General features: G+C 43.1%; 1 protein-coding gene across 1 annotated transcript; it reads left to right on the top strand.

The window, feature by feature from the left end:
* Nucleotides 1-461: 461 nt before the first annotated feature.
* On the top strand, nt 462-14,850 carry LOC132694484 (uncharacterized). The gene is made up of 3 exons (XM_078450526.2): nt 462-519; nt 13,012-14,349; nt 14,678-14,850. The coding sequence occupies exons 1-2, from the start codon at nt 462-464 to the stop codon at nt 13,647-13,649; spliced, it is 696 nt and encodes a 231-aa protein (XP_078306652.2). The 3' UTR covers nt 13,650-14,349; nt 14,678-14,850.
* Nucleotides 14,851-15,693: the final 843 nt, after the last annotated feature.

Raw genomic sequence — 15,693 nt, 5'->3', positions numbered from 1 at the left:
ATTAAGTTGCATACACAAATTCTAAAAATGCCATACCCCAAAATCATGTCAAAAAATGATTTCTGTAAGGGATGCCTGGGTAGTTCAGTTGGTTAAGTGTCCGACTTCGGCTCAGGTCATGATCTCAAGGTTCGTGAGTTAGAGCCGCACGTTGGGCTCTGTGCTCACAGCTCGGAGCCTGGAGCCTGCTTCGGACTCTGGGTCTCCCTCTCTCTCTGCCCCTCCCCCACCCTCACACTCTGTCTCTCTGTCTCTCAAAAATAAAAATAAATAAACATTAAAAAAATTTTTAAAAAAAGATTGCTGTATGACTTTGGTTGATTATGAATACTGACAGGCTTTGGGTCTTTCCTCAGAAAAAGACTCAGCCATCTCACTCTACTTTGTATAAAGCTCCCATCAGCAGTCTGTGGCTAATTCTTTCCCCTCTGGATCAGTGTCAGTAGTTGGCAGCAGCTTCCATGGTTGCTGAAGACACCAGCAGAGGCCCCAGCACTGGCTTACTAGCCAGTGTGGGAGGTGAGACCGAAAAATGTCCCCTATCATCTACTTTACTCCCCTACCGCCTCCATGCTGCTTGCCCCTCAGAGTCCTCAACATTAATCGCACTTTTAGGATAGGATTTAAATTAGTCTTTGCACATTTGGAAACTTCAGGCTTGTCGCTGCCTCAATAGCAGATGTAGGAATCTTGCAGGGCTAAGATAATGTTATATGTATCTTTATACTCCTCTCACATATTTACTACATAACAGTGCTCAGAAATATCTTTTTAAAAATATAGTAACACAATCATTTAGAGCCACCATAGCTATCTCTGTCTTCATCAAATTCTGGGCATGAACTTTGAGCACATTTTATGTGTCAAGCATACTACTGAATACTTTTCATACATCTTTCCAGATTATCCTTACAGCAGTCTTGCAAGGTAGGTAATACAATCCCAAACTTGCAGGTGAGGAAATTGAATACCAGAGAAGTTATTGCCTAAGGAAGGTGCAGTAACTCGCAGTAAGTGATGAACATTCAAACCCAGAAAGTTTCACATTCCAAAGTCCTTGCTCCTTCCTACAACACTTCAGACTATGTTAAAATCTTCTAGTTTAAAACAATAAACATAACTATTTGCATTTTAGGGATACTTACTTACAAATTGCTATATGCCTATATGGTGAACAATTCAATCATTTATTTGAAATGCATTAAGTGCCTATTATATGGCACTCTGCCTGGATATTCTTTTTTTTTTTTTTTAAATGTTTATTTATCTATGTTGAGAGAGAGAGAGCACCAGCAGGGGGAGAGGCAGAGAGAGAGAGAGAGAGAGCGCGCACCAGATCGGGGAGAGGCAGAGACAGAGAGAATCCCAAACAGGCTCCACACTGTTAGTCCTGAGCATGACACAGGGCTCGATCTCACAAACTGTGAGATCATGACCTGAGCTGAAATCAAGAGTCAGACGCTTAACCAACTGAGCCACCCAGGCACTCCATGCCCTGGATATTCTTAAAAGCCACTCAAAATTAACCTGAGTGTCAACACACCCTGAAAAAAAGTTAGAAAAAGTGAAAATATCGAATTAGCTAGGACACATTACAAGCAAAACAAACAGAAATTCAAGATTCTCTGACTGATTACTTTGAGAGGCTGCAGATATGCTAACTACTACCAATTTTGCCAAAGAATTGTATATTGTCCTTTTGTCTGGTCTGAGTTGAAAATCCTAAGAATTTTAAACCATTCCAAAAGATTCTGTATATAAGTTGGGACAAATTCACAGGCTAGCTACCAATGTAGATATTTCCCACTACGTGAATTGTGCTACATATCATCAAGTGAGCAAAAGAGGTTTTAAAGTTGTACTACTGGTTAAGTCTATGGAAAGTATGGGGAGGGGGGATATCTCAAATTTTAGTCAATAAAAAGTGAAAAGCCTGGTTCTCTTCATAGCCTTTGGGTAGCACAGTATGTGGATCTCTGAGCTTCGGTTTTCCAGTTTGTAAAAATGGAGATCATAACCGCCATCTCAAAAGCTCAGGTTGATTAAATGTGATCATGCATTTGAAAAGTACTTTGGAAACTGTAATGCATTTTTGCATTCAATTTGCAATTGAATGCATGCAACATTATTAGATAGAAGCATGATCATCAAAACACCTGTTTCTGGAGTTAGGCTTATACTAACTTATGAGTGAGCTAAAAAAGCAGGCTTCCTGCTCATTTTAGAATGGAAAAAACCCAGGGCAGGAGATGGGAATGGAAATGACAGGTTTCTAAGAAAAGGGTAAGATTAGAACAATAGAAGTTATTTCAAGTTTCCCTAAGAATGAGAGTAAATATATTTGAAACAATAAAACTTTTTATAGGGAGTAGTCTCTTTGTGGGGGATAGTAGAGATACTACCTTCCAAATTTCAGGACCACTCAAACTGTAAGAAAATAGTCTGGGGAGGTAGTGTCAAAGAACCAAGACTTTCTGCTGTGTTTGGTTGAATTCCAAACTTCAATGGGATTTTAATCTATTGCATATCCAATGAGGAATCTGACTGCAGATAATACCGAAAAGAAATATTTGATGAGAAACAGGAGAGGCCAAAACTCACAAATCTTGTGAGGCCGCTCCTGATGTGATTCTATGTCAATAGACGGACTGGTTTACCCAGGGCCTTTCCCAAGCTCTCAATCTTTCAGTTACAGCTTGCTAACTATTGGAAATAAAAGAAAATGCATCATCTTAAATCATAAGCGTATGTAGAAAAAAAGAACCAATGGTACTGTAGAAATATGATTTATGGCTAAAAGGGTCTAATACTCTGGTGTGTCCTTCTCTGTTTTTAGACTCCTGAAAGTTTCAGCAGCACCCTAACCCTAAATTAAGTGCCTTAATAAAACCTCTGGTGAAAAACAGCCTTGGACTGTCAGCAAGATACTTGTGGATTATTGTAAGTTGTGATTAGCAATTGTCCATTGGATTCGATGACAAAAATCACGAAACCAGCTCTTCCCCAACTCCAGCAATTTAAGTCAAGTAAGACAGAACAGAATGAACAACACATATTCTGAGCTGAAGCCTAGGAGAGGACATTCAAAAACCTGCCTTCCGGGCTACTGCATTCAATGTAGCTTGTGTTCTGCACCAAACCCTGGGCGGAGGAGGTGGTAGGGGCTGCCATCCAGCCTGTACTCCACTTTCAAGCTCTGTCCCTGGGGATGGGACTCTGTCAGCCAGCATGATAAGGAACCTTCTTCAAGTGAAAGGCCTCACGCCTCTGAAGGGCTGCAACAGCACAAGGCTAACTGACACAGAACTGTCACCTGGACTTGTGTGCCCTGCCTGGCTGACTCACTAGTGACTCCCTAAATGACTCACAACTCTTCCAATTTGTCCCCGAGTAAGCCCTTCACATCATTCAACTACAAATGCTTGACAATCCACACCCTGACTCTGTCCATCACCCACTGCCGGGTAACGCCAAGGGTCTTTATCTTTAACTGGAAATAACATAAACAAATCGTGATCCAGCAAGTCCCCAACCTGAGACTTTGAGCAATGGCGTTACACTCTGCTATACCTTCCTCACCTTCTTGTCCTCCAGCTTTGGCCCCAGTTGGATGGGAGCATGTGGAAGATGTTTCACAAGAGAAGATCAATCCCAAGGAAGATCTCTCTTTTCACTTTAGTGATACGCTGCTTTTGCTGGCACTCGATATTAGCATCTACGGCACGGCAGAGACAAAGCTTGAGATTTTTTGTTTAAACAAACACTTGCATAGTATTTAATATGTGTTAGGCAGGGTTCTAAGTGCTTTCTTTGCAAGCATTAAGTCCTCACCAGTCATCATTCATCCTTTACATGTGTGAAAGCGGACGTACACAGCTAGCAAAAAAAAAAAAAGCAGAACCAGGAATCAAGCTAGGCAGTCTAGATCCAGAGTCCATTCTCCTATCTAGACTGTCTGCTGTGGTTGCTGCTCTAGCTGCAACAAAACAAGTACCTCTGAAGAATATATTTTCCAATACTTCCACCCAGTGAACAACATCCTAAAGTCTTTGAAAAATACATACTGTGGTCCTTAAAACCAGATATAATACCTAAATTTTTCAAAATATGTTTAATATCATATCAAAAGAGCATATTAGAATGCAACGTTCTCAACTATGGTAAGCAAAGACCAGGTTTGCTTTGCATTCAATAACAACAACAAAAACCCCACATATTTTCTGCAGTCAAATCTGAAATACAATAAAAACCTTGGATCGTAACTTGTTCTGCAAGTGTTCCCCAAGACAAGCAAACATTTGTAATAAATTTTAACTTGATAAACAAGCAATGTCTTGCAATATGGGTAGTACATGTTGCCGAACGTCATGCGATCACAGCTGAGCCAATGGTTTCTTGAAATTTGCTTTGCTACATGAGTGCTGTGGGTTACAAGCATGTTTCCAGAACGAATTATGCTTGCAAACCAAGGTTTTACCGTATTTTAAAGCAAAGTGAAATGCTCACCCTGAGCTCCCCACTTTCCAGAACCAAGTGATGCAAAAATCCCATATTCTTCACAAAAATCTGACTTGTCAGAGAAGACATTCAGCACCTTTTCTCTTCAATTCTTCTTTGTAAATTCAGGTAACAAAGTTTATGAAGTGAAAAAATTTCAATTGTGTTTAAAAAGGCAAGGGAGGGGGTAAGTCTTTAACCAGGACTTCCCACAAAGTTTACTCTTCAGAGTCACAAGCAGCTTCGCCAGTTGGAAGAAGGAAACTAGAATACTACTTCTTAGATACATGTGCTCTTAACTTTTCTAAATGAAATTTCCAGGACAGAGGAACTTAACGCTCATTAAATCAGTACTCAGAAGGAACTTCTAATCATCGTCAGATACATGTGTGTGTGAATTCACGTATGTATGTGTAAATATATACATTTTATATGGTTGTAATTGGCTAGGTTGAAGCATTCTGCAAATTATGGCCAATGGAGAATCAACTTTATAAACTAAGAATGACTGGTTAATTAACTAACTTCTGGCTCCTCCAAAATTCAGAAGGGTGGATTTTTTTAGCCTAATGGATTAAAAGCGTTAAGTGCTAGGTACTTGCTGAGAGCACATCTGGAATCACTTTATCCCGAAACTGTTGTATAATGAGGTGCTAACATAGCCAACTATGGCTCACCCCCCACCGAAATGAGTGTGTGTGCCCTGGACTTAACCCCTTTTCAGTAGCAAGTTCAAATTCCAGAACAGCTTGTCCAGGGATCATGTTGGCAGGAATGTGCTTGTCTTGGAAACCTATAGACGAAAATATGCTCATCCTTAAGAAAAGTGGATCCTGCAGATAACAGAGACTGGCCAATCGGTGTTCTCAGACGTCTCAGAACTGCTGGTTCTCCTCCCCTCACCCTCTTTCCAACATCAAGCCCATCTTCTCTCCAGCACTACTTGTGACACAAAAGACAAGAAGCAAAAAAGTTGTAAGGGGCCCTAACAAAATACCAGACCAAGACATTTGGGGAGAGGCACTTTTGAAAGAAGAGCAATTTGGGGCGCCTGGGTGGCTCAGTCGGTTAAGCGGCCGACTTCAGCTCAGGTCACGATCTCGCGGTCCGTGGGTTCGAGCCCCACGTCGGGCTCTGGGCTGATGGCTCAGAGCCTGGAGCCTACTTCCGATTCTGTGTCTCCCGCTCCCTCTGCCCCTCCCCCGTTCGTGCTCTGTCTCTCTCTGTCTCAAAAATAAATAAAACGTTAAAAAAAAATTTTTTTAAAAAAAGGAAAGAAGAGCTATTTTTCACAATGTCACTGATGAAGCATGTGAATTTACCATAGATTTTATGGTTGTCAATTCACAAGTTTTCTGGTGGAAATCAATGCATCTAACAGCTGCATGATTAGATTTATTAATTCTCATGACATGACATTCTAAAGTGGAACGAGAAGACAGGAGACCTGGGTTCTACCACCAGTCTTCCCACTAATCAGTAGTGCAACCAGGGATGTTATGTTCCAGCCTCAGCTGCTTCCCTTCATAAAATTAGTCAAATCTCTAAAACCCCTTCCAATTCAGAATCTTACACTCAACCTTTTATATTGAACCTCATATACATGTGTATGTGTAAATATATATGTGTATAAGTATATATATATTATTCATATTTTATACACACACACACACACACACACACACACACATACATACATACATATATGGAGAAAGAGAGAGAGAGAGACAGATGCCAAACAACCTATTGAAGAGTAACACAGGCATAAAAATCCAGATGCTGCCCTATCCCATTCAGACAATTCTTTGTTACCATTTCTTCCTCATACAGGCTACATGGGGTACTCACTGAGACAGGCCTTGACTTCCCATCACTTTATGCCCTCCGGTCTCTCATTTCCTTCCCACTTCTTTTAAAAGCTTTTTTTTAATGTTTATTTATTTATTTTATAGAGAGAGCACAAGCAGGGAAGGGGCAGAGAGAGGGAGAGAAAGAATCCCAAGCAGGCTCCATGCTGCCAGTGCAGAGCCTGACACGGGGCTCAAACCCACGAACCACGAGATCATGACCTGTGCTGAAACTGAGAGTCGGCACTTAACCGACTGAGCCACCCAGGCGCCTACCTTCCCACTTCTTAACCACCATCACACCAAAAGAGGTATAGTGTAGAAATTTGCAAAACTGTAAAACCATGCCATCCTTCTCCCTAAATGTTTTTATTTTGAGAAATACAGCCATTTTCACTTTAAAATGCTATTTATGGGACACATGGGTGGCTCAGTTAGTTGTTTCCAACTTCAGCTCAGGCCATGATGTCATGGTTCATGAGTTCAAACCCCACATCAGGCTCTACACTGACCATGTGGAACCTGCTTGGGATTCTCTGTCTCTCCCTCTCTCTCTGCACCTCCCCAGTCTCCTCCCACCCCCCACCCCCGCCCCCTGAAACTCTCAAAATAAATAAACAAACTTAAAATAAACAAACAAACAAACAAATAAATAAAATGTTCTTTATGTTAGGGGCACCTGGGTGGCTCAGTTGGTTAAGCGTCCAACTCTTGATTTCAGCTCAGGTCATGATCTCAGGGTGGTGAGATCGAGCCCTGTGAGTTGTGCTCCAAGCTGCATGGAACCTGCTTAGGATTCTCTCTCTCTCCCTATCTCTCTCTGCCCCTGTCCCTCCCCCAGGCTCATGCTCTCTCTCTCTCTCTCCCCCCAAAAATTAAAAAAACGCATACATACATATATACATACATACATGTTATTTATATCAGCATATTATTGGTTTATTATTTTTTAATGAATTAAATGTTTAAGTTTCTAATACGGTAAATATTAACAGATATAACTCACCTGAACAAACCCTTTGTGGTCTTCCATAATTTTTAGAAGTTTAAGAGGGGAGGGGTCTTAAGACCAGAAAGTTTGAGAACAGCTAGTACAGTGGTTAAGATCACAAACCCCCGGGGTGCACGGGTGGCTCAGTTAGTTGAGTGTCCAGTTCTTGATCTCGGCTCAGGTCATGATCTCACGGGTCATGAGATGGAGCCCCACCTCAGGCTCTGCGCTGACAGCATGGAGCCTACCTGGGATTCTCTGTCTCCCTCTCTCTCTCCCTTCCCGATCCTCAAGCACATGCAAGTTCTCTCTCTCTCCTCCCTCTCTGTCTCAAAGTAAATAAATAAACTTAAAAAAAAAAAAAAAATCACAAACTCCAGATCCAGACTGAGTTCAAATCCCACTTTTATCACTTAGGAGCTGTGTGACATTGGGGACAGTTGCTCAACATCTCTGTGCCTCAGTTTCCTCAACTATCAAATGGGGATAATAATAATAATACAGCTTACCTCATAGGATTGTCCTGAGGCTTAAATAAGTTGGTACCTGTACTGTACTTAGAACTATTGACATTATCCATCACTCTCTTTGGTGTCCTTCCCTTCCTCTTCACTACTTCCATTCCCTTGTTCTCTCTCTTTCTCAGTCTCTCTCTCCTTTTTGCTTGGTTTGGTTTGATTGATCTGGTCTAACTATTGCAGCATCTGCCGTAGGGCCAGCAAGCAGCTGTACCTGGCACTGCTCATGCGAGGGCTAAAGGTGTAGCTGCTGGGTCCCCACTCACAACCGCCACTCCCCTTCCCCTGTGCTGGGGCAGCCAGCTGTACTTTGAGTTTGCCCTTCACAGAAGCTCCATCAGCAAAAGACAACTGGAAAATCAAAGCGAGCGACGCTAAATTTTTTAAAACATGCTATGTCAGATGAATTAAAATGTAAAGGAGAAACTTTAGCCTTAGGAATAATCAATGAACCAGAAGAAGGAAGTAGAGAGAAAATGCAAGCAATTACATTCACTCTTTAAAAGAAAACGTGGTATTTACCCAACCTCCTTTGAAATTTTGACCTATTATTTTTCATTGCCTTCCAACACCCCTCATTCCCCAAGAACATTCAAGCCACCAACTCGTTTAAATATTCCGATGAACCAGATTCCCATCATATGCAGGTGACTGATAACCATTTAACCTTGGGGGGGGGGGGGGGATGTCTTTCAGCTTTACTAATCAATATATAATCATAATGCCTTGGTTTTTTTTAAGTTCATTTATTTATTTTGAGAGAGAGAAATATAGAGAGGGGGAGGGGCAGAGAGAGAGAAAAAGACAGAAAATCCCAAACAGGCTCCACGAGGTCAGCGCAGAGCCAGAAGAGGGGGCTGATCTCGAGAACTGTGAGATGATGACCTGAGCCGAAAACAAGAGCCAGAAGAAGGGCACCTGGGTGTCTCAATCGGTTAAGCGACCAGCTCAGATCATGATCTCCTGGGTTCGTGAGATTGAGCCCTGTGTCAGGCTCCCCACTGACAGCGTGGAGCCTGGTAGAGATTCTCTGTCTCCCTCTCTCTCTCTGTCCCTTCCCAGCTTGTACTCTTTCCAAGTAAATAAATAAACTTAAAAAAAAAAAAAAAAAGAGCTGGATACTTAACCAACTGAGCCACCCAGGCACCCCCATAATGCCTTGTTTTTATACTAGTCTTCTAATCTATTAAGTATTTTTACATAAATTTTCCTTTAATTCTTGACAATCAGCATGCTATTATTCCTTCTGTAGGGTTTAGGAAACTGAGGCTCAGAGAAGCTGGCAAATTTGCCCAAGACCACAAAACTTCGAACTGACAGAAATTAAACTGGAGTACAAATGAAAGTGGAGGATTTTTGAACCCAGGGGGCGTGGAAGAGATCTTGAGCAAGAAGGGGTGGGGTCTGCTGGGGAAAGGTGGGACTGGACTATTTTTGTCAGGGGGTTACCGCTTAAGCAAATCTGTGCCACTGTGGAAACAACCTCTACTGATTCCCCAGGGCTTTTCACAGCTTTTTCGTTGCCACCATAACTCAAGCTATACACTCTCTAAGAACTTCAAGATTTACCTTTATTTTTTTATATACTAACTCGCACAGACTACCTTGGCAATACTGTTCTAAGGAGGAGTTTAAAAAAGGTATGCTAGTATGTTTTATATTTCGGCTGCTTCTGAATAAAGTGTTTGTAAATTGAGAACTGTCTGTATTGCACGTGTGATGTCATTAAATATAGATTTGGACATTCCAAAACGATCTGGCGTTTGTCCTTTACCAACATTACTGAGAATCTGAGTTTCTCAATCATGCAAGCTTAAAATGTACAGCCAAATCTAATGAATGTCAAACTTGTGCAGTGACTCAAGTTGATTAGACCACTTTTACACAGAAAAAAACTAAGATTCACAAAGGATTGGTTGGGGGGGAATATTCACTTTAAGGGAAACAAAGAGGAGTCCTTTTGAACCATCAGTTCTTCTGAATATGTTTAAATTTGCATTAAATTAAACACAACTGTTAAGGAAGAAAATTTTATTCTATATGAAATAACAGACATCTGAAATATGTGATGCTGGGGTGCCTGGGTGGCTCAGTCAGTTAAGCGTCCGACTTCAGCTCAGGTCATGATCTCATGGTTCGTGGGTTCAAGCCCCGTGTTGTGCTCTGCGCTGACAGCTCAGAGCCTGGAGCCTGCTTCAGATTCTGTGTCTCCCTCTCTCTCTCTCTCTGACCCTCCCCTGCTCATTCTCAGTCTCTCTCTCAAATATAAATAAACATTTGAAATGTGTGATTTTTTTTTTTAAGTTTATTTATTTTGAGAGAGATAGAGATAGCATAAGTGGGGAAGGGGCAGAGAGAGAGGGAGACAGAAAATCACAAGCAGGCTCCACAATGCCAATGCAGGGCCCAACACAAGGCTCGAACTCACAAAACCGTGAGATCATGACCTGAGCCAAAACCAAGAGCTGGACACTTAACCAACTCAGCCATCCAGGCACCCCAAATATGATGTTCTTTGCATGTAAAAGAACTAAGCAATCTGAAATATTTTTTAGTTTACAGTGACATAGTTAAGCCAATAAAAGTGTTCTTCTACCTATTTTTTTTCATTTATCAGTTCTGTCCAAAAAAACTTTCTGCAGTCATGAAAATGTCTATTTCAATACCATCCAATAGGGTACCCACAAGTCACATATAGCTATTGAGTACTTGAAATATGTATATACATACATATATATATATGTAGTTAATGCTATAAGGAACTTGATTTTTAATTTTAATTTTAATTAATTTAAATTTAAATAGCTTTGTGTGGCTAGTAGATGTGCATTGGACAGAGCAGTAATAAGGTCCCCTTCAGCAAAAAATCCTATGATTCTATCATTCTAAGGATCCCAAATTGCGAGGTCAGGATTAAGCCTATGGTTATTAAACCTCTGACCATTAATTGGGTCCTGAAATAAAATTGGCTAACTAGACACAAAATTTTTCAGTTGTTTTTGTTATTTAACATCAAAAAACTATAACATGCAAAATAACAAGTGGGCCAATGGCATATACACCCACTCAAACAAAATGTGTATTCCTAGCCCTGGGTAGTTAATATCTAGTGGTAAACTTAGATAAATATATACAAAATACAAGGAAAAGTAAGAAAGAAGGGAAGTTGGATGAGTTCACTACGGACCAAGAATGGACAGAGACTATGTTCCCCATGCGTACATTGGTCTCCTGGTTTCTGTTAAATCCCAACTCAGTATATTTTTACAAGAAGGTGGAAGGAAGAGGGGTGCCTGGGTGGCTCAGTCAGTAAGTGCCCGACTTCAGCTCAGGTCATAACCTCACAGTTCATGAGTTCGAGCCCCACATTGGGTTCTGTGCTGACAGCTCAGAGCCTGGAGCCTGCTTCAGATTCTGTGTCTCCCTCCCTCTCTGCTCCTCCCCCACTCACACTCTGTCTCTCTCTCAAAAATAAACATTTAAAAAAAATTTTTTTTAAATAAAAATAAAAGAGAAGGTGGGAGGGAGGGAGGAAGAGAAGAAGGAAAGAAATCCATAGTATCTTCTTATTGAACTATCCAACATTCATGTTTCTTTTGGAAATTTCCTTTTCACTTCGCATTATGTCATCAACCATTTCAAGGGTATTCACTTCTCAAGCACATTTCAATCAATATATATTTATCAAACACTGACAACTGAAGAGTCTCATCCTCATTTTCCTGGAGGTTTTACTATTTACTAGGGGTTAAAGGTATTTGAAGACAAACCCTTCCGAGAAAAAGAAGTTCCTAACTCAAATATTTCAATAATATTCCATGTAAGAAAAATGTAATAATACTGCCCTGGAATGCATGATTTCTTCATAAGTTTCTTTTTAAAATTGTGTGTGGTTTTCCACCCCAACTAAATTTAGACATCTCTTCAAAATAAACTTCAGGAAGGCTAAATAAATAAAGGGGGGGGGGGAGGGAATTCCACCAAAATGTACATTTAATATTTCAGGACAATTATGTTTGTTAATGGGAAATTTCCACACCGTAGTGACCACTAGCATGGGATTTATCTCCAACTGTCTGGCTTCAAATTCCAGTTCCTCCACCTACAAACTGGATGGCCTTGGGCAAGTTATCTAACTTCAATTTCCCGACCTCTAAGGAATGAGGTAAGGTGTGTAATAACCCCCACCATACAGTGTTGATGAATTAAATATTCACGCATTTATAAATAACTTGAAATAGCACCTATCCCAAGCAGTGCACGAACATTAGCTATTCTTTTTAGTTACCGTAATTCTAATTGCAGAAACCTATGGGAAAACAATATACATAGTTCGGGCACAAAAGTTAAAACCGAAGTGGAAAAGGCATCCAGCAAGTTCAGCAGCTTTTGCCTCGAGGTGGAAATGAGAGGAAAAGGCCCCAGAAGAGGCCTTGGGGGAACCTCAACAGAGCAAACCCACAAGGATGCCTTCCCAGGCAACGCATTTGGTAAACAAAGATCTTAACTTTCTAATTCAGGCTAGTTTTTTTTCTTTTTCTTTTTATATTGTTTCCAAGTCTTTGATGGAACTTGAGGAAAAGGAAAAGGTCACAATTACTCGAAAGAACCTAAAAGGACACGAGAGATGAAACAGTAGGGAGTACTTCTGTAATAAATGTTTCCTTGCAAGAGCAGCGATAAGGGCGGGGTGTCTGTGTAATGTCTAATCAACACAGCAGAAGGGTAAGAGGAAATCTTTGGTATGCCAATTCCAAAAGTCGTCACGGGGGAACCATCTGGAACCAGCTGCACGACAACCCCCACGTCCACCGAAGCCTCAAGGGTCTCCTGGTGGGTCTGCGGGTTTAAACGGACAAATACCGGTGCCTGTGGGTCTCCCAGGCCACGGATGATGGCCCAAGGCCGCACCCTTCCTTCTGTCCGTCTGTCCCTCTCTGCCTCCCTCCGGTGCCCGCTTTCCAGCGCCGCGGCTGTCCACGTCAGGAGCCACGTACACAGGCACAGACAGACTCCAACAGGGCGTGACTGTTTCCCACACTGCGATCTCCCAAGCGGGGCATCCCCCAGCCGCCCGGCGCGTTCGCGAAAACCCCGCAGGACCTCAGCCCCCCTGTAGCTTTCCTCAAAGCACCCCGGAAGAAACCTGCCGTTTGAGGGCTATCTAGGTTTCCCCGTCGCAGGCAGGCGCTGGGCTCGCCCCGGGCGAGCGTGGCCCGCGAGCACTGCCCGCGAGCGCACGGCAGCCGCCCAGCAGGCCCCGGCCACGCGGGAGGGGCCTCCGCACCTCCGACGTCCTCCTCCACCCGCCTACCCCGCACATCCCTCCTCACTCTCCGCACCGTCCTCGCCCCTCCCCCGCTCCTTCTCCTCCACTGTTCACTCGCTCCTCACCCCGTCGCTTCCCCGCCCGGGGCTCGGGAGGCGGCGCCTGGTGAATCACCGTCACGTGGGCCCCGGGTGCGCAGAGGCGGGCTGCGCCTCGGCGGCTCTGGCGCTCCGCGCCTTAGTGGAAAATTCCCGGAGACCTACTGGGGCTGCGCGCCGGAGGCCCCGCCCGCCGTCGCTTCCCTCCTCGCTGCCCCCCTGCCCCCGTCTTCCGGCCGCGGCCCGGCCCCGCCACTGCAGAGGTTCCTTTCTCCCCCGGGAGCCGCGCTGCGCAAGCCCCGCCCGCTGCAGCCCCCGGGCTGGCGCCGCCCGCGCCGCTCGCCCTCGGGTTGGCAGCCCTCACTTCCTTCGCGCCCCTCCTTGGGGCTCCGAGCCGCGGCGCGGCCTTGCCCCCGACCTTGTGTGTAGCCGTCTGGCATCCTGAGAAGCCAGGAGCGGCGTCCTGGCGCCTCCGCCTTCGCCGCTGGGGCGCCGCAAGCCCCCTCAGTCCCGCCACCCCAGATCCGCATGACACGCCCTCCCCCCACCTCGGGTGGAGTGAAAGACAAAGGGAGAAGCCGGTTCCGATGGGCGTCTTGTCTTCCACTCCACGCACTGCGTCGTCGCTCAAACAAAGCACGTACTCGGCTCGATTTTTACTTACCCCTACTTAACCACCAGGCAAATAAAAGTTATTTTCCCTTTCCCATAACATTCCTCACTTGGTTTTTCCAACCACGAATGAAATTTATTCCTGAGACAGCAACTTTGGAGAGTTAGTTGACCTCATCCACCCAGGGGTGACAAATGGCTACACAATGACATTATTTCACTCAAAAGGGGTGTGTTATGCGCGTGGTTCACCTCAAGAAAACAAATAACGTTTAACGGTTTCAGCGACTGGTTGGTTCTGGACTGTCCTTTTGGGTGGAAGACACTGAATGGGGTGGGGGGTTGAGAAGTGGTATCAGCGCCAGTTGTCCCAAAATGGGGTTACTTGGAACTGGATGCAGGCGTCTTAATCAGACACAGGGTGCCAAAGATTTCAGCCAAAACTGGGAGTTTTACCTGAGTAAGGATTCCAGAACCGAGCTCAGATAGGCTTTTCATCTAAGAACCAGAATTACAGGTATGTTAATGTTAATAAACCCCTATTTGAGTATCTTAGCCTTGGGCAAAGAAAGTTTCAGAAACTCACTGAAGGCCGAGAACGAACGAACGTAAGTCCATTGTGGCCTAAGAGTGTTTTAAGCAGAACTCATCATTCAGTTTCTCTTTGGACAAGAAAACAGACCACTAACAAGCATAAAAATAAAGGTATTTTTAAATCGCCTTATTTTGGAAAATGTTAAGAGTCTGAAAATTTTAATTTTCAAAGAACGGAGCATAGTATACTATTCGGTAAAACATAAATCTTCTCTTTACTAAGTATATGCCCATGTTGTCTTGTCTTCTAGCTTAATTCTTGATTCTCAGTGAAAACTTGGCACGTTCTGAATAACCTGGAAGCATGTACTTGAGAATTCACGTCTGCGATTTTGTTTTCACATTTCACTTTCCAAGCCACTTATTGCTAATTAGCAGGTGTCAGTGAAAGAACTATGGTCAATAAATCCTTCATCTTTCTGCAGTGTGTTCGTTCACATCCATTATTATATACCACATCTAGCAAAATAGACCATCCTAGGGTCACATGAAAAGGCCAATGGGTAAATACCACAAAAAGGTCATTACTCAAGCCATTCCTTCCCCCTTTGCTTGGGGAGATGAGAAAAACAGCGAACTGATACTCTGGGAAGTTCTACAGTCCTGACGGAATTGAATACATTTATACTAAAATATATGTAAAATTCTCTAAATTTTTTTTCACTTTTAAAGTTGAGTTTCTGTGGGCACCAAGATTTTCCTTTTCTGACTGAAAAAATGAGGTGTGTACTTCACACAACGGTAATGCTTCCAAACATATGGCTTCACGATATACATCTTATGTTTTTTATGTATGACTATGTTACCTAATTCTGGTCATTTCGACCTGAGACATCTACAGCAGTACTTCCAGGGAATGTTATTTCTCATAATAAAATTGACCCACGGAACTGACATTCCTTTCCCTGTCAGTGGATGTGGCCCTGTCTGCATATGACCCCTGAAACCACTGCAGTCAACATGTGACCATGATAGGGGACATCTCCAGCATGTCAAAGATGTCAAAGTGAAGAAATGGTGAGCTGTTAATCTTTGAGGAGGTTATCAAGGCCAAGAATTAACCCTATGACTGCCCTGTCCATGGACTTCCTATTATATGAAATAGTATATGAGTCCTTATAACTTAAACCATTTTTAATTGCATATTGTGTTTCTTGCAATAAAAGGTTTTCTGCTGCTCACAACATCTCCGTGGTGGCCAGCCTCCAGGATAGCCCTAACCATCCTCACCTCCTGGCATTCACATCTTGAATAGGGCTTGCCAGTC

This window comes from Panthera onca, chromosome B4 (genome assembly GCF_046562875.1).
Source record: "Panthera onca isolate mPanOnc1 chromosome B4, mPanOnc1 haplotype 2, whole genome shotgun sequence".
Lineage (NCBI taxonomy): Eukaryota > Metazoa > Chordata > Mammalia > Carnivora > Felidae > Panthera > Panthera onca.
This window is presented reverse-complemented; position numbering and strand designations above follow the sequence as displayed.

What these genes read in the sequence shown, in the direction of transcription:
- LOC132694484 (XM_078450526.2), top strand. Translation starts at nt 462, where the DNA reads ATGGTTGCTGAAGACACCAGCAGAGGCCCCAGCACTGGCTTACTAGCC. An exon ending in CTTACTAGCCAGTGTGGGAG is followed by an intron (nt 520 to 13,011) that starts GTGAGACCGAAA and finishes CTGCCGTTTGAG; the next exon opens with GGCTATCTAGGTTTCCCCGT.